This window comes from Leuciscus leuciscus (genome assembly GCF_965113295.1).
Source record: "Leuciscus leuciscus genome assembly, chromosome: 12".
NCBI classification, from domain to species: Eukaryota; Metazoa; Chordata; class Actinopteri; order Cypriniformes; family Leuciscidae; genus Leuciscus; species Leuciscus leuciscus.
The window spans coordinates 38909639-38937426 of record NC_138736.1 but is presented as its reverse complement, the minus strand read 5'-3'; the positions used below and the strand labels follow the sequence as shown (position 1 = coordinate 38937426).

Below are 27788 nucleotides of genomic sequence, written 5' to 3'. Positions count from 1 at the left end.
TTTCAGTTTTAGTAATTTTAGTGCTTAAACTTATTTTAATTAGTTACCAAGGCAATATTTCTGATTATCATTTTATTTTAAGTTTTTTTTAAGTGTAAGTTTTATTAAAAAATTTTATACTTTTTTTTTTTTATTTCAGCTTTATTCATTTTCATTTCATCTTTATTTTAATTATTGCTATTGTGTCCTGTTAGGTTAGGGCACAATGTAAAGGCTCAGAAAGAGAGTAAAACACGATCGTGCAAAATACAAAATTAAGACTTAACAAAAAATTTACAAAAAAAAACCCGGAGAAAGATATCATATAAACGACACATAAATGATCCGATATGAGCTCTTGAGGCAGGGTTGAGCTCCACACCTGAAGATGTTGACGATGAGCTCCATGGTGACGTTCAGGATGACGCTGTTGACCTTGTGTTGCCACCGTCTCCTGTGAGCGCGCAGCTCGTTGATGTCCGTTCGGCTGCCGGCGTGACACAGATCCAGATCATAGTGAAGCTGAAGCCCTCTGGCTCTACAGAAACACACAAACCACAGCGCTCACATTCACACAACATCCTTAAACTGAAGAAACAGCACGCCATCTGAACCCTGCAGCTGATGTCTTGGATGACACTGTTTATTTAGCACAATTATGTTCATTACAGGCAATTAACTTAATTGTGTCTCTGGGCTCCTTTGAGTTTGAAGCTTTGTACACAGCAGGGTCATGTTCAGCAGTGAGCGTAAAATCCAGTCAATCACCTCAGACTAAAACATGTTGTGTTGAAATACAAAGTGTGTGAAGTGTGTCATGTTTTCAATGATAAAATGTCTTGATGCCTCTAGTGGTTTCACTGGATCTATTAAATATCTGCGTGTCAGAGGAAAACTACTGGGTAAACTGTACACAAAAGTTCGGGTTCAGTAAGTAAGAAAGAAGAAATGAACTTTTATACATCAAGCAATTAAACTGATCTAGTGACAGTAAAGACATTTATAACGTTACAAAAGATAATATTTCAAATAAATGCTGTTCTTTTTAACTTTCTATTCATCAAATGTATCATAGTTTCCACAATAATATGAAGCAGAACAACATTGATAATAATCAGAAATGTTTCTTGAGCAGCAAATCATCATATAGGATCATGTGACACTGAAGACTGGAGTAATGAAGCTTTGAACACTATATTCACTATATTTTCACATAGAAAACAGCTATTTTAAATTGTCATAATGTTTCACAATATTACTGTTTTTACTGTATTTTATGATCAAATAAATGCAGCCTTACTGACTCCAAAGTTCTGAACGACATGATATGGAAAGTGAAACAGAAATAAAGAGTCTCTCACCGGTATATAAAACAATCTCTGGCTGCCAGTGGCACATCTGGAAGATTAAGTCTGTCTAAACCTGAAGACGACACTGTTCCTTGGTCAATGTCTATAAGAACCAGATCGTCAATCTCCTGTAGAAAGACACAGGAATGAGCCACATGTCAATGATGGCACTAGATCAGTGGCTCAGCAAACATCCAATGGGGTCTGAAGATGACTTAAAATTATTTAAAATGAGACAAAACAAGGATTAAAAAGCTTTATATAAATATATAATTTAGTATGGATGTGAAGCGGTGTGTACCTCTGCGACCTCCTGGAAGTGGTGTGTGTGGCAGCCCATCAGGAAGGCCGTGGGAGCCATGATGAAGTCCAGCATTTGGCAGGACAGGACGGGTACGAACGGATGCTGCCAGCGCAGCGGGTGGATGAAGATCATGAAGCATTCAGCAACGAGCGTGAGTTTGGCCCAGTCGGTGGACAGGAACACCACCCTCTGCTCCATCAGGATACAGCTGATGATCTGGAGGAACAAAACCATCCAGAAGGAAATATATGAGCATCTCCTCAAAATGACCAGCATGAGTTCACATTCTGACCCGGGTGAAACCGGTTTATACTGGTTTGGTGCATAAAATGCTTCAAAAATGACTTGCAGTGTTATGTTAGTATTATTTATATACTTTTATAGTTTTTATTAATATATCGAATTAGCTTTTATCTTTATATTTTAAGTTCTCATTTTAAATTTAGTTTATTAATTAATATTTTTGTGCTTTTGTCATTTTTTATTTATTTTTATATATTAGTATTTAGGTTTAATTTATTTTTATTTCAGTTTTAGTTTAGTTATAGTTTTTATTGATTTCCAGTTAATAATTTTTGTGCTTCAACCTAAACTTATTTCAGTTTTTTTCTTTTTTTTTGCCAAGGCAACATTTCTAATTTTCAATAACTGTATCCCTTAAAACTCATCTTTGATCACCAAAATTACACATTTAAATGTTTTTTCCTTGAAAAAAATTTCTTCATGCCTTAAAATAACTTGAATGTAACTCGACACTCTTGCTTCATTTAGTATACGCGCCATTACGCGGTTCTATGAATATGCAAATTAGCCCCGCCTCCACTCACTCACTCAGCTCAGAGATCCACTGGTTGACGATCACACGTTGATCTGATTGGTTACAAGGTAGTTTGTGACGTCAGAAACACCAGCGATTTCAAAGCGTGTGTTTGAGACTGTCTTTGGTTTACTGCAGTTTTAAAGGGATGGTATAATGCGCTTTGCACAAGATGTAAAATAAGTCTCTGATTTCCCCAGAGTGTGTATGTGAAGTTTTAGATAAAAATACCCCACAGATATTTTTATAAAGCATGTTAAAGTTGTCACTTTTTGAGGGTGAGCAAAAACGCACCATTTTGTGTCTGTTCCTTTAAATGCAAATGAGCTGCTGCTCCCGGCACAGGGGGCGGAGCTTCAACAGATTGCACTCACACAGACATGCACTGAAAATTTCAAAAACTTTTAGCCTTTTATGTTCAAACCGAAGTCAGACAAAGATGGAGAGACTCAAGAAGAAGTGACAACATGTAGAAGCAACAGGACATTTCTGATTGGTTAGTTGATGAGTTTATGTAGCTTATGTGTAGTTATCTTCTAGTCATTGATTAGCATATTCTGTCTTGATAATATATAAATTGTGTTCCGGGGGCGGGGTTTATGTAAATTTTAGGGTTGGTGATGTCACTAACCCGGGAGGAATGTGGTGTAGTCTCTACCAGCCGTTTGTTGTAGTCCTTAAAAAGCAATTTCTTTAAAAGCAAATCTCTCCCTTTGCTTTGAACTTTGAGCATTGTAACTTTGCAGATGTTGTTTATGCTCAAACAGCAACATTACACACTAACTAAAGTTAGAAAAGTGAAATCATAATCAACCACCCCTTTAAGGAGAAAATACTCGGCAATGCTGTCGACTTATGAATTTACACATGGTTTGTCTTAAAGCATATTAAAACACCACATAGACATATAAACATTAAAAGCTGGATTTTCACGACAGGGGGACTTTGAGTCAGCTTTCAGATAGCATTTATTTTATATTCAGCTTTATTTTAATTAACAAAAATGTATTTAATAGTTTTATTAAACGATAATAACCCTGCTAAACCGACTGACCTGCAGGATCTGTTTGGGTTTGAAACACAGAAACGGCAGGTGAAGATCGAGGTCCAAGACGGGCCGATCCACATCCAGTCTGGAGGGAAGTTCAATCCGAAGGGGTCTGAGATTAAACGCCTGCAGAAACATCCACACAAACCAACATTCAAGTAGGTGACCTGAAAGAGCTATATTTATGCTCATGTGAACCTTCCCAGCAGGACGGCCAGGGAATAAAGAGTTAATAAAGAGGGAATAAAGAGGCTCACCACATGCAGGGGTCCGGGAGGCGGGATGGGAACCAGTGCCAGTTTGGCGGAAAACTCCTTCACCTGCTCTTCAAACTCGGACATGCGGGATGTCTTCAGCTGGAGCAAGAAACTATGACGGCAGAGAGATGAAATGCCTTCAGCTTATTCCTCATTCCATGTTCCAGCTAAATAATAATATGGATTAGGCTCTTACCAGGACAGACAGTCTCTGAGGGCATTATAGTATGGATATTTGGAGATGACACATATGCTGTATGTGGTGTACAGACGCTGCAGTTTGCTCGACTGATAGCCGTTTTTATGCATCATATTATCCTGTTGGAACTACAATAACACAACAAACATGACAAAGGAATTAGCGACTGCATTTTGGAAACTTATCATTATTATAAATAATACACATTTTTCATTATATTATACAGTATGTCATTTTTATTTATGTTCACACTAACATTCCAAGGTTTAAGGTCAAGATTTCTTTCTTTTTTTTACATTTTATTCAGCAAGAACGCATTGAATTGATCAAAAGTGACATTAAAGACATTTATAATGTTACATAAGATTCTATTTCAAATAAATGCGGTTCTTTTGAAACTTCTATTCATCGAATATTCCTGAATCCTAATAATCATAAATGTTTCTTGAGCATCAAATCATCATATCAGAATGATTTCTGAAGGATCATGTGACACTGAAGACTGGAGTAATGATGCTGAAAATTCAGCTTTGATCACAGGAATAAATTAAATTTTCCAATATATTAACATCGAAAACATATATTTTAAACTGTAATAATATTTTACTGTTTTTACTGTACTTTTTGATCAAATAAATGCAGCTTTGTTGAGCAAAAGAGACTTGTTTTCCAGGCAATCTTGCTCTCTCAGATCTTCATAGGAAGTCTTTGAAGAACTGAAACCTCTTTAATGTTTGTTTATGAACTATTTAGACTAGATCTGATATGCTAGCTATCCATGAGTATGTTTACGATAGCTCACCTGAATAGGTTTGCAGTACTGAGCCACCACCCCATGTGTCTGGGTCCCGAACACATCCGTGAACACCAGGAAATGATAGGAGTCTTCTCCGCACTCATTGGTTATTCTCAAACCATCTGAACAATGACAAACCCAGACTCTGTTAGCATCCGCATCAGACACAGAATCCCCTGCTGAGGTGTTTGAGAAGCTTACCTGGGAAGCAGAGCTGCTGCAGGGCTATGAGGTCAATGTTTTGCGGTACGCTGAGGTCGTCTGAGACGCCGACTGCTGATTCGTTGGTTTTGCCGGATTCGGTGATGGTTGAAACGGGTCGGTCCCTCTTCTTAAACGAGCGTCTCCGCTGGACTCTGCTGAAGGCCAGAGCGTGGTCCTGATGAACACCGTTACTGGAGCTCTCCTTCTTCACAAACGGTGGAGCGTGAACCTGCAGCACCTCCGCCTCCACCAGCAGATCTCTACCGGCTAAACTAACATTCTGCACAGAGAAAAACACATCATTAAATGGAATAACACGTTAAAAATAAAAATAACATGCGATTTCATTGTTAATATCAATAATATGTATAATACATTTTCTATCATTTATATAGGATAGTATATCAATAATATATAGGATAGTATATCAATAATATATAGGATAGTATATCAATAATATATATATATATATATATATATATAGTATATCAATAATATATATAATCTTGATGGAATAATACATAAAAAAATACAAATAAAATGTGATTTCATTGTTAATATCAATAATATGTATAATACATTTTCTATCATTTATATAGGATAGTATATCAATAATATATATATAGTATATCAATAATATATAGGATAGTATATCAATAATATATATATATATATATATATATATATATATATATATATAGTATATCAATAATATATAGGATAGTATATCAATAATATATATATATATATATATATATAGTATATCAATAATATATAGGATAGTATATCAATAATATATATATATATATATATATATAACAAAAAGTTGTTTTAATTATTATTATTGATGATTATTAATAAAATATTATTTTATTTTATTTTTAAGTATCGAAATTTCAGCATATGTTCATATATATACACACACATACATATGAATTATTATTAATAATATTTTTTTTTAAATGAATTTTTTAGCCTATGGCTATATAAATGATAGAAAATGTATTATACATATTATTCATGTTAACAATGAAATCACATTTTATTTGTATTTTTTTATGTATTATTCCATCAAGATTTTATATATATATATATATATATAGCAAGCACGACAAATTAATTTGGAAACTTTTTTATTAATTTGGAAAAATATTTTGCATGGGACTTTAATAATTATATATACACACACACACATTCATATTATATATCATTTTACAAAACATCATAATTTGTTATCATAATTATTATTAATACAATTTCATACAGATTTTCGTTGTTTTTTCCTCAACATTAAATGTAAATATATGAAGATTTTTCGGTGTCTCACCAGGCATAGTTCCTTCAGGCGTTCATTTGATACTCCAGCCACCACACACGCCTCCAGTAGACCCGACGGGCTCTTATCCGCCATCACGACCGGTTCTGTGAGCGCATGCAGTGTATTTACTCTTCAGTCTTCAGATCCATGGTGGCTCTTCAACTTCCTCTAGGTCTGTTCAAGTGGTTACAATGACTTCAGATGATGCTTCACCAGACAATTTTAGCATTACTGACTGCTTGTGGTTAGTGATGAGATATTAAGAGACTAAAATAATCACAGAGACTTTGTGTCTAGCCACCACCAACTATATTTAAAGCTGCAGTCCGTAGTTTTTTCCTCTTTGTCGCCATCTCTCTTCGAAATCTGCAATTGCAGTTATTCGCGGAATTATGAACTGTACGTGGGTTGTGCCTCGGCTCGGCACAGCGCGGATGAATCCAATGTTTAGAGGAGAATGTGCGACTGACGTGTGGATCCTGGCATTCGCAATCACAGATTCTACTTTTGGGAAGTTTGACCAACGTAAGAATTTTCACCGTAAAATGTCGTCTGAACAAGTAACATCCACTTTTGTTCTGAGCAAATAAGGGGAAAAAAGCATTGCAGTAAATCGCCCTGATTAAATCTAACGATCGCTGATCATATCACGTCAAACCGTGCAAATTATACTTTGTTCTCATCAGTATTGCGTGACTACATTTAAAGCCCTTCCGATATCATCCTTGTGTTCGCATGGACCGGTCTCTTTTATTCTGTAGACACTCCGAAGTCCGAAGTCTTTTGCATTTTACAACAAGTGAATCTGCTGGTGATTGTCGTTTGAACCTTTCTGGATCCGCCATCAAATTGATAAGTTTAATGATATCAAGTGCTGTGAGAAAAGGCTATAAACCTCCACCTACAGCATCCTCACACTCATAGCCGACTAGCCGAGACTCTTCTTTATGTGGACAGATGTGCTTAACGTGGACAGATGTGACGTAATGACACAAAGACATGCTCGAATTTCCCGCGGAAATCCATCAGTACCACTGGAGTTAAAACATTATTACAAGCTTACCGTTTTGAGTCGAGCTACGGCAAGCAGAGAGTTTTGAACACTGGCTGGTTATGTAATTGCTCAAATGTATTTTGGATCATTTTTAACCCAAAAAAAGTTACGGACTGCAGCTTTAAGGATCCACGCAGATCAAAATAGAAGTTTGCTCATTATGTGGTGCAGAATTTCAGCCATAAACAAGTAAACCATCACTATGCAAAACATATAATTATGTCAGCACATTCAAAACATCTGAGCCTTATCATCTGAGTTAATGGATGAAGAGAGAGATTTACATGTTATCACTGATTTATATGTTATCGTTCACACATTTTAGAAGTAAAATCTGACATTCTCTGCCGAAACAAAAGAAAAAACTGAAACGGCAATGAGTTTTATCTCCATATTTAAGAGTGAAACATGATATTTAACTAGATTTTCTCCACTGGATGGTAATAAGAGAATGTTTTAACGTTAAAACTTTAATTAGATAACATAGTCTGGTTATCCTTGCATGCCCTGCTGTTTTTCCATTCGAATAACTACATGCAATGGATCGCTCCCAGTGTCAACATCTGCTTCACATCAGAATCTGGATCAAGTTCAAACTAAGACTAGAACTGAATATGAAACTATGGCATTCGCTACAGCTCTATCGACTCAGAGAGGCTAATGCATCTACTGTACGACTGTAATGTAAATACACAATAGATGCTTTGGTCACTCTGATGCAACACAGACCCGGTCTTCATGATTCCTGAGTCACACAGTGACAGAGACAGCATTCATACGGCTGGAGTGAAGCTTGACAGAGACGTCAGACCAGTTGGGAAAAACCAAGAAAAGTGAGGTTTGTCCTTCCTGAACACATACCTCCTCCTGTGCAGCTAAACTTCATCTACAACTTCTCCAAACAACACTACTATAACCTATCTATTATATATGACCCCCTTTTATGAATAAAAAATTCATGACACACATAGTATACACTACAGTATCAAGTGATTTAACGTAATTGAACGTTTTTGAAAGGTAACACTTTACAATAAGGCTTCATTAGTTAACATGAACTATTAATGAACTACACTTCTACAGCATTTATTAATCTTTGTTAATGTTAATTTCAACATTTACTAATACATTATCAAAATTAAAAGTTGTATTTGTTAACATTAGGCTAGTTAATGCTCTGTGAACTAACGTGAAAAATAGTATTTTAATTAACTAATGTTAATAAAGATTAACAAATACAGTAACATGGTTACTAACAAGGTTAGTTCTGTACATGTTACAAATAAAACGTTATTATAAAGTGTTATCAAGTTTTTAAAAATGTTTCTAAAAGAAGCATCTCCCTCTCACCTAGGCTGTATTTATTTTATGAAAAATACAGTAAAAACAGTACTATTGTCAAATATTACATCCAACTACAGTAAAAAGAAAATTTAAATATTACACAAAATCATAAATTAAATGAATCTAACTATTCTGTTAGCACAGCTGGTTTAGTTGAATCTGAGAGATTTCATGCACTACTTCACATCTGCTCTCGCATGACATGCGCGTTCACGAGCGAAACTGAAGAAAAAACACCGAACTTTAATCTGATGTGTTACAATAAATGTTGCATGTGATGCATGTATAATGTAATCAAAGTTACAGGATTGATCGTGTGTACGAAGACTCAAAGTAACGCAACAGGAGCAACAACATATTAATTAAGATTCAATGAAGATTAGTAGTAAACAAACCTTCAGTGTGTCCGCTGCGACTTCAAGTCAGACTCAGAAAGTGTGTCAATCAATGGTCGTGAAAGAATAAAGCGAAAGTGTTGATCATGTAGTTCATAATCAGTTCCAGAACACGCCTCGTTATGAACATTAGGCGGGATAAGGTTTCGTCCTGACCCGTCACACTCTTTCTAAGATGTAAAGCCCGCGGCTAAAACTCTGATCCGAATGACCAAACAATTAGCTCATGAATATTAATTAGGTAATTCTAGCGTTGCTTGGTAACCTTTGAAAGCGTCCATTCAGGTAGCCTAATTAATATTCATAAGGCATGCCGTCACCAAAACAGGATTTGCTAATTCGCCAACTGACTGAGCGCCCGCCTTTTCGGCCAATCAGGTACTAGGACTGCAAGACGAACGTCACCTTACCTCATTAATATTAATATGCAAAGCCTTCAACGCAAGAGCAGAAGAAAAACATTTGTTGGATCAAAGTTCCAAATCCTCTCCTCAATACCTCTCAAACATTATAAAGTACATCTAAATTACGATTTTTAATTGGACTAAGATGAATGAAGATAGTAAGTAAAACATTGTATTTGTATAAACTCAATTTTAAAGCTTTAGCGCCACCTAGTGTCTATCTTTACTGCTCTCAAATATAAGATTTTACTTTTTCTTTTGATATTCTCACACCAACATGGTATGACTATGGGAATAAAATATTACTACAGTCTATTTTAAAATACGTACACTATATATAATATTAATATCGAGTATTATCTATACTAACCATGATACTGCCAGTGAAAAAAACTGAATTGAAGTCTTCATAAATAAAATGTCATTGCAGGCAAAAGTAATAACACGAAACGACGTAGTAAAACAAGCAATACAAGTTCAGAAAGCTTGTATGTATTGATATTATAGAGGAAAACAAAATGAAACACAATTATTATCAGTAACACATCATTTTATTTAGATTCTCTCTTACAAAAACCTTTCATTCAAACTTTCCAGCTTGTTTTCTTGTAGTTCTACAACATCAAAATGATAAAACGAGCATTATTAAAAAAATAAAAGTCACGAGTTTGTTCACACATACTATAAACACATCAAAATACCAATTCTTAAAACATAAAACACATATTAGCCAAAAAATGCAGAAGGTACAACTGTTTCCTAAAAATGGAAGTCCTTCTGCGACGTGGAAATCTGACCCGAGATCAGGGAACATCAGCCTTCCTGGAAGTTGAAAGTTACAGCTCAAGAGATCATAATAATCTGAGCGTAAAGACAAAAGCAGTCTTATCTCAACATTAAACCTGATTGGTTCACAACATCTCCTCAGTATCTGCACTAAAGACACAAACCATAATCAGTTGAATATGTAACGCAGCTAATATCTCGGCACAATAACGGCTGGGTTTGGCTCTGTCTCATCACATCCTTCCATCGGCCGAGGATGAGGATGAAGACGCTGAATTCATGTCCTCCTCGTTGGCGCCGCACGTGTCCACCAGACAGATCAGGCAACTGGTGACAGGGAAGGCGCGCACTTTACTGGACACGACCCACTTGTCCGTCTCAGTGTAATACTCCATGATGTGACCCAGACGGCCGACCCCCTGAAACCCGGCCAGAACGTAGATGACTGAAGCCACGGCCGCACACTTCACCGTCACACCCCTCCACGGCATCGGGGACGCCATCTTCCACTCGTTACTGCCCATCTCGTAGTACTCCACCGAGTCCAGACCACCTGAGAGAAGGAACACACTGACCTCTGACCTCTCTGACTTCAGTGACCACGTCTACATAATGACATTATACTTTATGATCAACATTTAATTATAGGTTTCAGCTGTATCAGAAACATACATCACAGAATCAATTAACTGTATACAAACAGAGGCCATGAAATTAACCAGACCAAAATAAAATAAAAAAGTACACATAATTAGGGAATCAAGGTTTTAGTTTCTCTAACAATATCTCTGCGGTTATTGACCAGCTTTGCATAAAACATGTGGTTTAATCACCATGAAGAGGCATGTGAACACTTATGGCATCTACTCCTCTGTGTGCATGTCTGGGAAACTGAGCTCATGTTCACAATGTTGCACAACATGAATATAATTCAGTATATTTATGGTCGAAAAACATAGAGATGGAGACTTTTTTAGGCGTGGCAACAACAAAAAATGACTGATGACTGATTTTCCAAGGAAAAGATCTTCTATAACAAAAATTAGTCAATTTATTACAAAACAAATGTGTTAAGTGTAAAGATATCACTGCATTTTCTCAATGACAGTTAAAAAGGGATGATTAAATGTATATTTTTGTTTAATTATATTATATATATACCGGTAATTATTAATGCTTTATTTTATATTAGTGCTGTCAAATCAATTAATCATGATTAATCACAACTACCATTAAAGTTTGTAAAAATATAATGTTGGTGTGTTTATATATACAAACTTTTATATTAGATGTGATTAATCATGATTTATCGATTTGACAACACTATTTTATATAGAAAGATTATATTCATTAATATTCATTTATAATTCATTTTAAAACAATATATTAAAATTTTCAAATAAAGTGAAAAGTCAAGTAAAAATATTAATACATAAATAAAATAAAATTAATAGATAGTGATTTAGGTTAAAAAAAAGAAGAAGTAAAAAGTACAATTTAATTTTTTATTAAAAAATTAATTTAATTTAATTTAACTAATTAAATTAGTACATTTAATTAAAAAAATTCTACTTATGTACTCAAGTTTTCTTACACACACAAAGAAACTGTAATTTAGTTTTTCATAAACAATAAAAAAAGATTTCAACTCTAGGTTACATATTTTCTAATCTAGTATTTTAAAATAATAATAATAATAATAATGGTATTGTATTCTCTGAATACTGTTGGATAAATTCTCCAGGAAATAGAGCTTGTGATGTCGTCACTTTGGATAAAAGCATTGCTAGATGAATCCATGTAAATTGTCATTGTAATATTTGCATACTGAATTCTGATTGGTCTTTCTTGCATCTACTAATCATCTGTAACTGTATTTACCTTGAAAACAGAGACGTGTGCTAAACATCACGACAACAGCAAAGACATAAACCAAACCCAGCAGTGCTGCTTCCTTCAGGAAATCAAACAACCTTGTAGAAGTTATTTTTATAATGTATTCAGTGAATGTAGAACAAAGAAAACAGTGTGTAACTTTGCCTCATTGTCTGAGTCACAATACATGCTTGCCTGATAAGAAATGAAAATAAAACAAATATTAGCAGGGGATGTAAACTTATGAACACAAACATACCCAGTGTGTTCTGGCCGCCGACGGCGTATATTCTTGAGTTCACCACAACCAGACCGTGATTCTTACGAGCCTCACGCATCCCACAGAGAACCCTCCACCTGAACACACACACACACACACACACACACACACACACACACACACACACACACACACACACACACACACACACACACACACACACACACTTACACTTCTGCAGAAGACCTCCATCAGGGATTCACTAACTCTTTTGTCAGATGCACCTCCTATTGCATTCGGTCTTTACAAATGGATTAAGACTAACAAAATACACTGTTTTATATATATATATACATATATAATTTTTTAAGAGATATAACACTTTAAACTAAATGGTTATACTTTTTGCATTCAAAATATTACCATCTGAGATTTTAAGTTAATATTTCAATAATTTTAACAACACATTTGCACATTCGTGGATCTCTGATATCAGTTAATGGTCACATGACATGCATTTAAACAAATAAAATATTTCATCTTTAAAATTATTTATTTTAATTTGACATTTTTATGATTTAATTAATTATTAGCTTCTTTTTTATCAACTCACAAATCTCAGTTTGGGAAACCCTGACTTAGAATATAGACAAATCATATATTGACCCACACAAATCATATTTTTATTATACTTTTACAGTCTTTTGTGTCCCTTTTTAGTGCTTGACAGCAGATTTATAGAAAAGTATAGGAAAGAGCTGAAGTCACAACATGAAGGCTAGCAAATGATGCAGTGCTGTTATTAATAACTCAAACTATTAAAAATCGTTTTGGTTAATTGAAATAAAATTAAAATTAAATTAAATATAAATATTAGATGAAAAACATACATTTAAAAAACTTTTAACAGCAATAAGGTTTAAGTGGAAGTACTTAACTTAAGCTTACTAAAAAAAAACTAAGATATAAAAAAAAAAAAATAAATACAAATATAAAAAAATAATAAAAATGCAATACATTTTACATAAAAAACTACAATTAAACTGAAAACTGAAAATATAAACATAAAAGCTAATACAAAATATTCACAAGTACTATTATAGTAGATAAATAATACAAATATAACAGAATAGAATTGAGAAACACTTTTGGGTGAACTATCCCTTTAAAACTCACATTAAAGGGATAATTCACCCAATCATTTACTCATGAAGTTCCAAACCTGGATGAGTTTCTCATGTTGTTGTTGTTTTCCTACTATGGAAGTCAATGGGGTCCGTCAACTGTTTGATTTCCAACATTCTTCAAACTATCTTCTTCTGTTCAGCAGAAGAAAGAAACTCATCCAGGTTTGGAACAACTTGAGGGCGAGTAAATGATGCCATTTTTGTGTGAGCTGTCCCTTTAAACGAGTGTGAGGTGTCATACGTACTCTTCAGTGTTGGGGTCGTACACCTCGCAGTCGTTGAGGACCCTGCCGGACACGTTGTTTCCCAGACTTCCTCCGCAGACGTAGATGAGGCCGTTGGCCTCGACTGACCCGTGACTGCAGCGAGGCATCAGCATGTTGGGCTTCGTCTGCCACGTCTCAGTACGCGTGTCATAGCACTCGAACAGATTCAGAGCTGAGCTTCCTATCAACAGCATTAAGATTTTTTTGTAACCCCCCTCAATAAACCCCTCAAATCCAAACCCACAGGAGGACGAGGACACACTCACCCACTTCCGATCCTCCGGAGGTGTAGATCTTTCCTTTAGAGGCGCAGGCGGCCAGACTGTCCCGTGGGTTTGGTGGCCCGAGTTTGGAGTACCAGCTGTCCTTCACCACGTTATAGCAGTCCATGCGTTTAATGGGGAAGAGCTGCGAGCCGCCCAGGATGTAAACCACATTATCCCAGAACACGGATGTGGCGTCCCGTCGTTTCTCAAAGGGGCAGCGAATGTCTGTCCAGCTGTAATCCTGAGACACACACACACACACACACACACACACACACACACACACACACACACACACACACACACACACACACACACACACACACACACATCACATGCTCTGTGAGGCTCCCAGTGGTTTGTTGTGAAAGTTTTTTTTTAAATAAATTGAATAAAGACGTAAAAAAAAAAAATATTTATTATTATTTTCATTTCTTTGTGTTTTATTTTATTTTATTTTTATATTTTATTGCAAAAACACGAATTATAAAATAATATATATATATATTTTTAAATGTAAGCTTTTTTAAACTCTGTGTAAAGCAAAAACTTTACTCAGTTTGTGATTGCCGGATAAGGATTTTAAAAAAATAACTTTATATACTCTTTGATTACATGAGTTGAAAAATGTATATTCATTATAATTTTCATGACCTTTATTTTTTTACATTTTATTATTTTCATATTTCTAACCCTCCATAATCATTGATCTTAGTCCTAGTGGTTTGTGATTGCAGGATAAGCATGTTTTAAGGATCTTTATATAGAGACTTTGATTACATAAAATGAAAACATTATATTTATTACTATTTTAATGACTTTATGGTTTTATTTACTCTTTTATTTGAATATTTGTATTGCAAAATGCTAATTATTAAAAAAAAGTATTATATAAATTAAACATTACATAAATTACAGAGACTTTAATTACATAAATTGGAACATTTATATTTATGAAAGATTTAAAAAATTTCTTGACTTTTTGGATTTCATTTATTTAGCCATTTTAACTTATTTATCGCAAAAAAACCACACCAATTATTTAAAAATATTTAATTTTATATTGCAAAATAGAACAAACAAATTATTTAAATCATAAAGTCATGGACTTTAAACTTAAAAATCATAAAGAAACTTTCAAAGTTATTCCAGTATTTCCATGGCTGTGGAACTCAGTCCCACTGGTTTGTGATTTCATGGATAATGATTTTTTAAAATCATTTTGTAGAGACTATTAATTTTATTCATTTCAATTTAATTTAAAAAAATGTATGCAAAAAAATAAAAAAATAATTACATGAATAAAATATTTCCAGTTTTTCCAGGTCTGTTGATCTAAACCAGTTCCTGTGATCAGTGTGAGCGCTCAGTACCTTCGGGTTAAAGTAGCGGCAGGACTGCGGCTGTGAGCCTCCGAACAGAGCGATACGATAATCGTGTTTCTTACGCCGTGGTCGACTGTTCTCACCCAGCTCCTCACGGTCCTCTGGAGACAGGAGATGATAACGCATCCCACCTGACGACACACACACACACACACACACACACACACAGCGGCAGCTCTGCTTTACAGAATTCTTAGTGAAAGAAGATCTTCAAGGACTACATTTAGATGATAAAAACATGGAATAATTACACAGAAATACACTCACCTAAAGGATTATTAGGAACTAGGGTTGGGCGATGTCCCCTAAATTGGCAGTTGACGATGTTTACAGTAAAACATCGCGATGGACGATGATATCGTCTGGGGGGGGTGTGTGCTGACGATCACGAAGAGACAGGGAGAGTGCACATTGTAGCTACTTACATCTACTGTGTTTACGCAACGGGAATACTCGGCTTGGCATTTTGAAATGTTTATTTGGCCGTTCAGGCGCGCAACCGAAGACAAAGACTACTATGTTGCGCTCGGAGCGCGTGCGCAGCATCCTGTCAGTAGAATTCAGTTCTCTTTCGCGGCTTATCGTGCTTTTAATATTTCTTTTCAATAGCACATCCTGCTCTTTTCTTTCTCATTCATGTTTTGTTATTAACTTTACATAATCGTCAACTGAAATCTGCGCGGATTATCAACAATACGATACATTTATAGGACATAAAGGGTCTCTGCGGCAAAAGTGAAAGTACCAGCGGCCAACGGGTGAAATGTTTCTCTTTGCACAGCAAAGCACCCGTTTCAATAAAAGGATATATTAAAGTTTATAAAGCCTACTTTTACATTTTCATTGCTGTTTTAAAATGAATTTCGCCATCACCTTAAACAAGCTGCTCTGCTTGAATCCCAGTGCAGGAGCTGTAACTGTTAGGTTACCACAGAAACGTAAGCGTTTGGTTGATTGCTGTGGAGACTCGTGACACTCGCGAACAGCACTGAACACACACGTCTTATTTTTTTTTATCGTTTGTTGGTAAAGGGTGAGAGACCTTGCGAGCCACACGAGCCATAGGTTCCCAACCACTGGTGTACACACGAAAACGAACTGCCGTGAGACTGGGCTGGTCTGACAGGGTGGGGGGGGGGCGTGGCATCACGATGGTGGCTCTCCATCGTGATGTCGGTCAGCCATCACGATGGGCACAACCCTATTAGGAACACCTGTTCAATTTCTCATTAATGCAATTATCTAATCAACCAATCACATGGCAGTTGCTTCAATGCATTTAGGGGTGTGGTCCTGGTCAAGACAATCTCCTGAACTCCAAACTGAATGTCAGAATGGGAAAGAAAGGTGATTTAAGCAATTTTGAGCGTGGCATGGTTGTTGGTGCCAGACGGGCCGGTCTGAGTATTTCACAATCTGCTCAGTTACTGGGATTTTCACGCACAACCATTTCTAGGGTTTACAAAGAATGGTGTGAAAAGGGAAAAACATCCAGTATGCGGCAGTCCTGTGGGCGAAAATGCCTTGTTGATGCTAGAGGTCAGAGGAGAATGGGCCGACTGATTCAAGCTGATAGAAGAGCAACTTTGACTGAAATAACCACTCGTTACAACCAAGGTATGCAGCAAAGCATTTGTGAAGCCACAACACGCACAACCTTAAGCGGATGGGCTACAACAGCAGAAGACCCCACCGGGTACCACTAATCTCCACTACAAATAGGAAAAAGAGGCTACAATTTGCACGAGCTCACCAAAATTGGACAGTTGAAGACTGGAAAAATGTTGCCTGGTCTGATGAGTCTCGATTTCTGTTGAGACATTCAGATGGTAGAGTCAGAATTTGGCGTAAACAGAATGAGAACATGGATCCATCATGCCTTGTTTCCACTGTGCAGGCTGGTGGTGGTGGTGTAATGGTGTGGGGGATGTTTTCTTGGCACACTTTAGGCCCCTTAGTGCCAATTGGGCATCGTTTAAATGCCACGGCCTACCTGAGCATTGTTTCTGACCATGTCCATCCCTTTATGACCACCATGTACCCATCCTCTGATGGCTACTTCCAGCAGGATAATGCACCATGTCACAAAGCTCGAATCATTTCAAATTGGTTTCTTGAACATGACAATGAGTTCACTGTACTAAAATGGCCCCCACAGTCACCAGATCTCAACCCAATAGAGCATCTTTGGGATGTGGTGGAACGGGAGCTTCGTGCCCTGGATGTGCATCCCACAAATCTCCATCAACTGCAAGATGCTATCCTATCAATATGGGCCAACATTTCTAAAGAATGCTTTCAGCACCTTGTTGAATCAATGCCACGTAGAATTAAGGCAGTTCTGAAGGCGAAAGGGGGTCAAACACAGTATTAGTATGGTGTTCCTAATAATCCTTTAGGTGAGTGTATTTATAAAAAATATATAAAAGATTATATGAAATTATTTATGGATGCCATACATCCATCTTTTGGAATGTATGCAGTGTTTCCCCTATAAATATTACGTGCCGGAGGTTGTTACCAAGCCGCTCGCGGGGGGTCCGGGGGCATGCACCCCTGTAAGATTTTTTTTTTTTTATTACCCCTTAAACCATGATTTCTGGCAAGTTTTGTGGATAGAAATGGACATTTTGAGACATACAAATTTGACATACCATCAACAGAAGGCATGATTATTGCAGCACGTACCTTGAACTGGTCACAAACAGGATTAGGACAGGATTATTGTTATTTGTTTTTCTTTTGTGTTAATTTTCAGCTGTAAGGTAGAAATTGATAGTGGAAAAATGAAACTCTTTCCACCTTACCTGCACTACTGATCTTTTTTTCTGTAACACACTTTAGCACTTAGATACATCATCATGTAACCAGTACTTTCATTTATTTTATCCTGTAGACATTTTGAACATTAAAATCCAAATGAAACTTTTCATTAGTTTAAAAGATGACTAACTTGCATAGCCTATTTTACTTCACTAACCTCCAGGGACGTGCAAAGAGTTCATCAGGGGCAGGGGCTCAAATGTAAGAAACGGTAATGTAATAAAAATGCTGTGATTAATCGCAATTAATCGCATTTCCCCCAAACTTGTAATCATCCATATTTAAATTAGGGTTGGGCGATGTCCCCTAAATTGGCAGTTGACGATGTTTACAGTAAAACATCGCGATGGACGATGATATCGTCTGGGGGGGTGTGTGCTGACGATCACGAAGAGACAGGGAGAGTGCACATTGTAGCTACTTACATCTACTGTGTTTACGCAACGGGAATACTCGGCTTGGCATTTTGAAATGTTTATTTGGCCGTTCAGGCGCGCAACCGAAGACAAAGACTACTATGTTGCGCTCGGAGCGCGTGCGCAGCATCCTGTCAGTAGAATTCAGTTCTCTTTCGCGGCTTATCGTGCTTTTAATATTTCTTTTCAATAGCACATCCTGCTCTTTTCTTTCTCATTCATGTTTTGTTATTAACTTTACATAATCGTCAACTGAAATCTGCGCGGATTATCAACAATACGATACATTTATAGGACATAAAGGGTCTCTGCGGCAAAAGTGAAAGTACCAGCGGCCAACGGGTGAAATGTTTCTCTTTGCACAGCAAAGCACCCGTTTCAATAAAAGGATATATTAAAGTTTATAAAGCCTACTTTTACATTTTCATTGCTGTTTTAAAATGAATTTCGCCATCACCTTAAACAAGCTGCTCTGCTTGAATCCCAGTGCAGGAGCTGTAACTGTTAGGTTACCACAGAAACGTAAGCGTTTGGTTGATTGCTGTGGAGACTCGTGACACTCGCGAACAGCACTGAACACACACGTCTTATTTTTTTTATCGTTTGTTGGTAAAGGGTGAGAGACCTTGCGAGCCACACGAGGGGGGGGGGCGTGGCATCACGATGGTGGCTCTCCATCGTGATGTCGGTCAGCCATCACGATGGACGATGATATCGTCCATCGGCACAACCCTAATTTAAATGTAGAATCACTAATTAAATTAAACACACAACAAAGGGGGAAAAAAGAAAAATGTCCACACAAATTGGACAGAAAATAGCCCTATATTAAAATATAAAACACCAATATATTATTCTTCATTCAGTCCTATGCAACTGACTAATTATCAAAATAAAGTATAGTCATACAAAGCTATTATTACCAGAGCATGTGATCAGAGCAGGTCATTTTACCATTGTTGGCCAGCATGGCTATACCAGCTCAGCAAACAGAAGTCTACTACTGAAAAATGTCACGTTATTTGAGCGGATTTTGCTTTTCCAGTGCGTGATCGGTAGCCAACATGATTGGAGCGTTTGGGCCGTTAAGGAGCGGAAAGACGGAGCGGAACATTGAGCAGATAGCGCAGTGCGCCGACACACACACACATGAACCATGAAGAGAGGCGCGCCTGAGAAAACCGCGCGCCCACATTTGAAATATTTGCATGTGAACGTGAATGTGAAGTGAACGGCCCCTTATGGCAACGTGACATTAGCCTAATCAAAAATATTTCCATTTGCTCTTTCCTTGTCAACAAGTGGATTCAGAGCCATCACATTAGCAGCGCCGCCGGTCGCCATGTTTCAGTGTTTTTAGGTGTGTAAGTGAATGTCGTGATATTACTGATCATGTGAAGATTTTGCAGCGGCGCTGAAAATCCAGCGGCGGCGCTGCGCCGCTGCCTAATACATTGTAGGGGAAACACTGGTATGGAACGATCAGTGGCGGTTCTAGACCACAGTAACTGGGGGGGCCAGGCAGGGGCCACTTGTGCTTTTAGGGGGCACACATTTAACATTAATCTTAACCTATTTTCAGTATTATTTCAAGTCATTTTTCACCATGTCATGCATGACTGCAATCTCTAGAAAAAGCTAATAAATTATATTAGCTAAGCTAATAAAACAATTTCAATTCAAATGAATGTTTCATTATGTTTAATTGTAGTGTGATATAATGATCAATAATAACACATTTTTAGCATCTAAGCACATCTAGGCACTTTTTTACACCTGGGGTGGGCGATATGGCAATAATATCATATCACAATTTTTTTTTTTTTTCAGGAAAATCACGATTTTATCACGATTCTTATTTCATGTTGGTTTTACTATTTTGCATGTGATTGAGCATTACAGCCAAACTAATGTCCCTATTTTAAAAGCAAAGCCTTATAGGTAACAAATTATAGGTAACAAAATATAAAATAAAAAAGAATGGCAGACATTTAGGCCAAAGTGGCGAAAATAAAAATCTTTGTCACTATTTTCTTTGTTATAAAAATTAAGAACAGAGATACATATTACACATACACAACTTAATATACAAATGAAATAAACAGTGCTTTATTTTTTCAGCTATAGGTGTATTTAACAGTAGAATTGAAGAAAGTAGTGAATGATTTCCTCTGTGTGTTTTGTTGTTTTATTAACATTAAAGGGATAGTTCTCCCCCCAAAAAGTCATAATTTACTCTCTTAAGTTGTTTTAAACCTGAATAAGTTTCTTTCTTCTGTTGAAAATAAACGTTATTTGAAAGAATGTGAGTAACCAAACAGTTGATGTACCCCTGTGACTTCCATAGTAAATTTTTTTCCTACTATGTATGGAAGTCAATGGGGACCAGCAACTGTTTGGTTTTGGGTGAACTATCTCTTTAAGGACAAGCGGCAGCATGTTTATTATTAGGGCTACTGTCTCTTTAAGAACTGCACGCGACGCGTCTAATATACACGCATATGACAAGCAGATTTTAATTAATTTTCTCTGTTTGCTTTCACTTTAGACATAACCAACTTTGTTTATGTAAACATTGTCTGTATTTGACAGTATTAGCGCAATATAAGACTCAAAAGATAACTTAGTCCAGTAACAGGCTTTTAGTGCATGATGTGCGCGTCGAGTACGCGCTCAGTAAAGCGCATATTTGAACAGCGCATCAGCAGCGAATGACATGTTTAACCGGCAAGGCTTTAAAGCACATGCAAATAATGAACTTTTGTGAACTGCAGTGTCCCGTTCCTCTGCGTTAACATTTGATGTGAATATACGTCGTGCTGCAGTGCAGCCTATAGATGAAGGCACCGCAACTGATAAAATGCGCAGTTGTTTGGTGTGATTTTACGATTCCAAATTTAGGGGGGCCAGAGGGGGGGCCAAGCTTGGTGACACGGGGGCACTGGCCCCCCCGGCCCCCCCTCTAGAACCGCCACTGGGAACGATGGAACGATGAATGGATGGATGAACAAATAGAATGATAGACTGATGAACAGATAGAACGATGGATGGATAAAATGATGGATGGATGAAACGATAGAACAATGATAGATGGATGGATAAAAGGATAGAATGATGGATGGATGGATTGATGGAACGATAGAATGATGAATGAATGGATGAACAGATAGAACAATGGACAGACAGACAGACAGATAGACAGATAGATAGATAGATAGATAGATAGATAGATAGATAGATAGATAGATTAGACAGACAGACAGACAGACAGATAGATAGATAGATAGACAGACAGATAGATAGTGTTGGAGACTCACAGATGACCATCTTCAGGCACTCCGGGTTGTCCTGGATCAGCGGTTCTGCTTGAACAGTTTTACTGAGGAAGTTTTTGGAGACGAGAGGGAACCGCACCTTCCCCAGGATGTCTACGATGAACTGCTGTCGATTCAACACGTCGTACTTCAGCCAGCGCACCGCAGCGTCGTATATCTGCACACACACACACACACAGTATAACTCACGCTAGTGTACCCCTGCTCACGACCCAGCGTCCCGCGACCTCTGACCTGATCTTCGGCTCGGACCGTGAGTGTGTCCTGCTGGAGAAGGTGTGTGACCTGCGTGACGTCCAGCTGCAGGAACTCATCCATCTTATACACGTCTGTGAAGTGCTGGTGTATGAAGTCATCAGCTGACACCTTCAGCTCAGGACAGTTCAGACACTCGGCCAATGAGCTGATGCCTTACAGAAGAGACAACCAATCACAACAGCACTTCTATCTGCAGTGTCCAGATGCACAATCCTTCACACTGAGCATTTCATTTTCTACCATTGTTGACATTCTTAAATGTAAATTATAAAGTGTCCAGTTCTGACTTCATCTAAAGCGCATCACATTTTGGATTAAAGCTTTAATTAATGCGAACACTGATTTAAAAAAACACAATTAAAACGTTTTTATCATATCAGATATATAATGTCAATATATATATATATATGTATCCAATAAAAATATATTTTGCCTGCAATTAATAGAAATAAAATAGAAAACCCAAAATAGAAATTAAATTGACATGAAAATAAAAATACATTTCAAGACAAATTCATTTTAAAAAGTAATAAGTATAAATATTTAAAATATTGTATTATTTAAAAAAATGTTTTACAATTAAATAAAGTAGACATAACTTAAATAAGGTAGACATACATTTATCTATTATATATTTTCAGTTTATTGTAATAAATGTATTTTTCGCAATTTGTATGTAAAGTATGTTAAGATTTAGAATCAATAAATGTAAATATTTAGAAGAATTGTATTATCTAAAAAAATACGTTTTATTAACTAAAGTAAATATAAATTTACCTATCCTCTATTTTCAGTTACAAGTAATTATCTTGTAATTAATAAAAAAGGAGAAATAGAAGTTTAATAGACATGAAAATAAAAATACATTTCACGACAAATGTAAAATTTTTATAAATATATATATTTAATTATTTAAAAATATGTATACGTTTTTTTTAATTGTTTTATAATTAAAGCAAACATAAATTTACCTGTTATGCATTTATATTTCAGTTTATTATAGACACTACTTTTAGTAAAAATGTATGTGAAGTTTATAAAGATATCGCAGACAATATGATCCATACTTTAGATTAGATGATATTATATTAGATAGCTCATATTATATGATGAATATATATCAATCTGTCAGTTATAATATCAGATTTCTAATATATAATACATTTTTAACACAAATGAATAAATATTAATTTTTTTATAAATATAAATATTTTTAAGTTTGTTATTAAATATATAAAAAATTTACTTATAATCTATTATCGGTTTATTGTTAGATATAATTATTTGTAAATCCTATGCATTTTATATACATTTTAAGCATGTAAAGATATCGCAGACGATATGATGCATGCCGATAGATATGCCATATTTTGTCATGTATACGTCAGATATCTCAGATTATATGATGCATAAGTCAGATCTAATAATATATGATGCATATATCAGGTATGATTTATAATATCAGCATTAATAACTCACAGAAACGTAATTATATTGTAATTAATAGAAATAAAATAAAAAATGGGAATTAAACAGACGTGAGAATAAAAATGCATTTGAAGAAGTGCATGAGTTTCACAGAGAGAGACGCGCCGCCTCACCCAGACAGTTGGTGGCGTCCACCTGCTCCTTCAGGAAATCCACACACATCTTCTTCACCGGCTCAATCTGGTACTGGTTAGCAGCGTTCAGCAGAGACTGGACATTATTACTGTTCACTGAGATTCTGAGATCAAATATAAGCATTATGAATGCGTGTGTGTGAGGTATGTTATATCATATTTCCGTCAGCCTCACCGTGCCGTGTAGACGAACTCCACCAGCAGCTCGATGATCTCTGGCTCTGCTCCTCCGAGCTCCACCTCGTGATTCGTGGCCTCCATCATACTGGCTGCACATGCAAAACATCATGGAAACATCTAATGCAACATCTAGCCTGGAGAACATCTACAACTGCTCTCACACCATAATAACTCTTACATGTGAACATGAGGTTGAAGAAGTGGCTCGCGGCGGCCAGCACGACTCTGTGTGCCAGTATGTGTTTCCCGTCCACAACCAGGACCACGTCACAGAGGATTCCCTGAGCACAGGTCAAAGGTCACGCAGTGCATTAGAGACGATACATGCATACAGGCATGCATAGATATTGCTTTACATTTTTGATTATATCTAACATTGTCCAAACCCTTTATCTCATTACCACAATCATTCTGTACTGTCTATATGTATATATGATTATATATTATATTTCAGATATAATATCAGATTTATAATATCAGCAATAATGACACACAAAAAGGTAGTTCTTTTTGTGATTAATAGAAAATAGAAAAAGGAGAAAAACTAATTAAATAGACATGAAAAAAAAATTATTTTAAGACAAATGAATTAACACACACACACACACACACACACACACACACACACATATATATATATATATATATATATATATATATATATATACAGTATATATTTAAAATCTTTCATTATTTAAACAAATATCAATGATAAAAATTAAATAAAGTAAAAATAAATGTACCTATTATCAATTTTCACTTCATGTAAGATTAATGTAGTTCATTTTATGTAAAGATATCGCAGAAGATGTTAGATATCACATATTTTATTATGGATAGGCTTTATGTCAGATATATCAGATGCATGAGCTCATAATGACGCATGTTAGATTACTCGCATTATATGATGAATATATATCACATACGTCAGGTTATGCCATGCATATGTCAGAAACTTCATATTATATGATGCATATGTCAGATATCTGATGATGTTTACCTGTTTCCTCAAGTTATTCATCACTCCCATGATATTGGACAGTAATCTGTACTCCTCTTTGGATGCAATCTTCTTCTCGCTTTTCTTTTTAGGTCCTACTGTCTTCTCGCATGGTGTGGCGGCCATGCTCATCATGCTTTATTGTGTATATGATTAGAACGTTTATTTAATAATAAACACTGAGCTTTTCCGTGCAGCTCTGCATGTAAATACGAAAGATGGGAATGATGTGAAGGAAGCGACAGCATTCCACGATGGCCGTCTGGGAATGGATGCAATAAAAGTCCATTTCAATTTTAAAGTAAAAAAGAAAAGAAAAAAGGACTATATATTTATGGCTCTTTTAATTTCCAAACAGAAGATTTTTTTCCCAGTCTTTTTGAGCATTTTAAGTACACTAATAGTTTGGGGGGAAAGTTTATTTGATAAGGACACTGGCATGTTTGTGTAGGTTTTCAGTAACAGAAATGATGTGAAGTAAGAAACAAGTGTCAAAATAAAAGTCCCACTTCAGGTTTGACCTCAACCGTTTATTTTTTTATTTTTTTTTAATATTTTGAGTATATATGTATAGATCTTTAGGGAAATGGTTTATGGTTTACATTACATGATTACAGATCATTTCAGTAATTTCAATGTAATTCTTGGTTTTATTGGTTAAAGATCTGCCTATAATAGGCATGTAGATAGGCCTATGAATACCTCTTATTTTTATTATATCAATTGTTTTGCTTTTGGCTAAACACTTTTTACACAAGTTTATTTAAGAGCATTTATTATTAAGCATTTATTATATTATTTATTAATAAGAGCATGAAGTGTTTTTTAAGGGATTAAAATCACCAGTTCACTGAAGTTTTCTATAAGAACAAAATGTGTGGGAAAAAAATCAGTTAATGAAATAAATCAATTCATAAAGCATTAAGTCATGATCTACTGCACTACAAACATGTAAATTACAGTTTTTCTCAGTCGCTTTGGTGCATTTCTCACATCACTATTTACATTTGCACAACAGTTAATGCAGTTCTCAAAACAATTAGTACAAACTGCAAAACCTAGTTGATAACCTGCAAAAGCGTGTCACTTGCTCAAATTGGAGAGCTCATTCCTCAAAAGCAAGTATTCATGTCAATGAAAGTGTCAGTGTCATCAAGATGAAAAGTCCTGACACCACTGTTTATGAACAAGATAGTCAAATGGCTTTGTCATGTTTTCATAGTGACAGTTTACTCTGTAAATGTTTTCCAATGCAAAAAAAGTCAGATCTTGGTGACACTACCTGAAAATACTCAAGACAGCACTATATACTATTTGCACAGCCATTTGAAAAATACAGTAAAGTTACACATTACTGTATTTAGTGAGGTAACAGTGAGTACAAGACACTGAATATGTATGTTTCACATTTTTACTGCATATGCTCTTTGCAATTCTAATTTGTTCACAGCATTGTGCAAAAGAAAAAATACACCCTTATTTACAACAAACATAAACTGCCTTTGGGTAGAGCTGTGCACAACTGGAAACAATATTGCAGTACATATTGGAACTGAACATACAACATACATAGTACTGTAATCATTCATGCACATCCAGATGTTCCTCTCTGTCTGGCCACATAATTTCATCTACATCACAGCGAATATCATCTCTTTCAATGCAGCGAGGAAAGTATCTCCTTGAGTGGCGATTAAAAAAGATTTTAAAAAATGTGTAAAATTTGCTTGACAGATTTTGACAACTAGTTCAACATTTTTGTATGTAATGACTCAAGCAATGAAATGAGGACTGTTAGTTTTATATGGAATGACTATTCAGCATTGAAAAGTAGTTAATTTTGACTGACATGACATAAGCAAATGATAATGTTATAAAACAGCAGAGAGTTGTATGAAAGCAATTGATGCATGTCCAAAAGCATTTGCAATTTGTTAGAAGGAATGAGAAACTGCTACTATGATGTGCACAAATGACTAAATGTTGTGGAGGTTGAACTAACTGTTGTGCAAATGTAAATAATGATGTGAGAAATGCACCAAAGCGACTGAGAAAAACTGTAACAGAATATCAGCTTACCTGTATTATAATGTCATGTTATGTACACTAGATGTCAGTGTTAAAACAGGTTTTATACTAAAATCTGTGCATTAATCAGTATAAAAGTCACATTTACCAGATCTAAATTTAAAAGCAAATGTGCTAATAAGTAAAGGACATTCATAGCTCTCGTTTGACAAACAAATGGGACGTTATAACATTCATACCATATCAAACAAATTAAATTGTTAAGAGGGAAATTTTAAAACATGAAGGAGGACTTAGCAAAAACATTCTTTAATTGCATTTTTATTTACGATTACAATCTTTTTTTCTTTTCCTCCAGCACAAGTGTTTTGATTGTTTGAGGTGAAACTGCAAGGCCAGTCATGCCAATTACATGAAATCCAATATTTCTGGGGATTAATGCCTGGAGTGCAGACGGCTACAGCATTTACATTTATCTTTTGACTCGACACGGAGAGTTTTACATAAGAGAAGACATGCTAGGCTCTTGTCTGTGTTTAATGAGGTAGAAGAGCCTAGTCTTTGGGTCTTAACAACAAGACCTCTCTGAGGTGGCCTTATTACGGCAACCAGAGCCAGAACGCTTCGGCCCGGCTTCATTTCCGAAAGCTTTCATCTGAACACCCTGCTGTCA

General features: G+C 35.9%; 2 protein-coding genes across 2 annotated transcripts in view; both read right to left on the bottom strand.

Annotated features, from left to right (window-relative positions):
- Window positions 1-9275, bottom strand: part of dennd3a (DENN/MADD domain containing 3a) — a 29719-nt gene extending 20444 nt beyond the window's left edge. Inside the window, exons 1-10 of the mRNA XM_082185435.1 lie at window positions 9065-9275; window positions 6281-6445; window positions 4951-5233; window positions 4756-4871; window positions 3951-4081; window positions 3755-3866; window positions 3504-3623; window positions 1630-1848; window positions 1341-1456; window positions 362-517 (exon numbers count right to left, since the gene is read on the bottom strand). Of these exons, the coding sequence (XP_082041561.1) occupies window positions 362-517; window positions 1341-1456; window positions 1630-1848; window positions 3504-3623; window positions 3755-3866; window positions 3951-4081; window positions 4756-4871; window positions 4951-5233; window positions 6281-6364 (1337 nt within the window). The 5' untranslated portion in view covers window positions 6365-6445; window positions 9065-9275. The remainder of the gene's footprint in view (window positions 1-361; window positions 518-1340; window positions 1457-1629; window positions 1849-3503; window positions 3624-3754; window positions 3867-3950; window positions 4082-4755; window positions 4872-4950; window positions 5234-6280; window positions 6446-9064) is intronic.
- A 722-nt stretch (window positions 9276-9997) lies between these two features.
- klhl7 (kelch-like family member 7) lies at window positions 9998-25346 on the bottom strand. Its single transcript, XM_082185811.1, has 11 exons — window positions 25088-25346; window positions 24266-24368; window positions 24083-24176; window positions 23887-24011; window positions 22262-22437; window positions 22010-22184; window positions 15442-15584; window positions 14069-14309; window positions 13782-13983; window positions 12389-12486; window positions 9998-10807 (listed from the first exon to the last, which is right to left on the bottom strand). Exons 1-11 carry the CDS (start codon window positions 25220-25222, stop codon window positions 10488-10490), a joined length of 1812 nt encoding a protein of 603 aa, XP_082041937.1. The 5' UTR covers window positions 25223-25346; the 3' UTR covers window positions 9998-10487.
- Between the last annotated feature and the right edge of the window lie 2442 nt (window positions 25347-27788).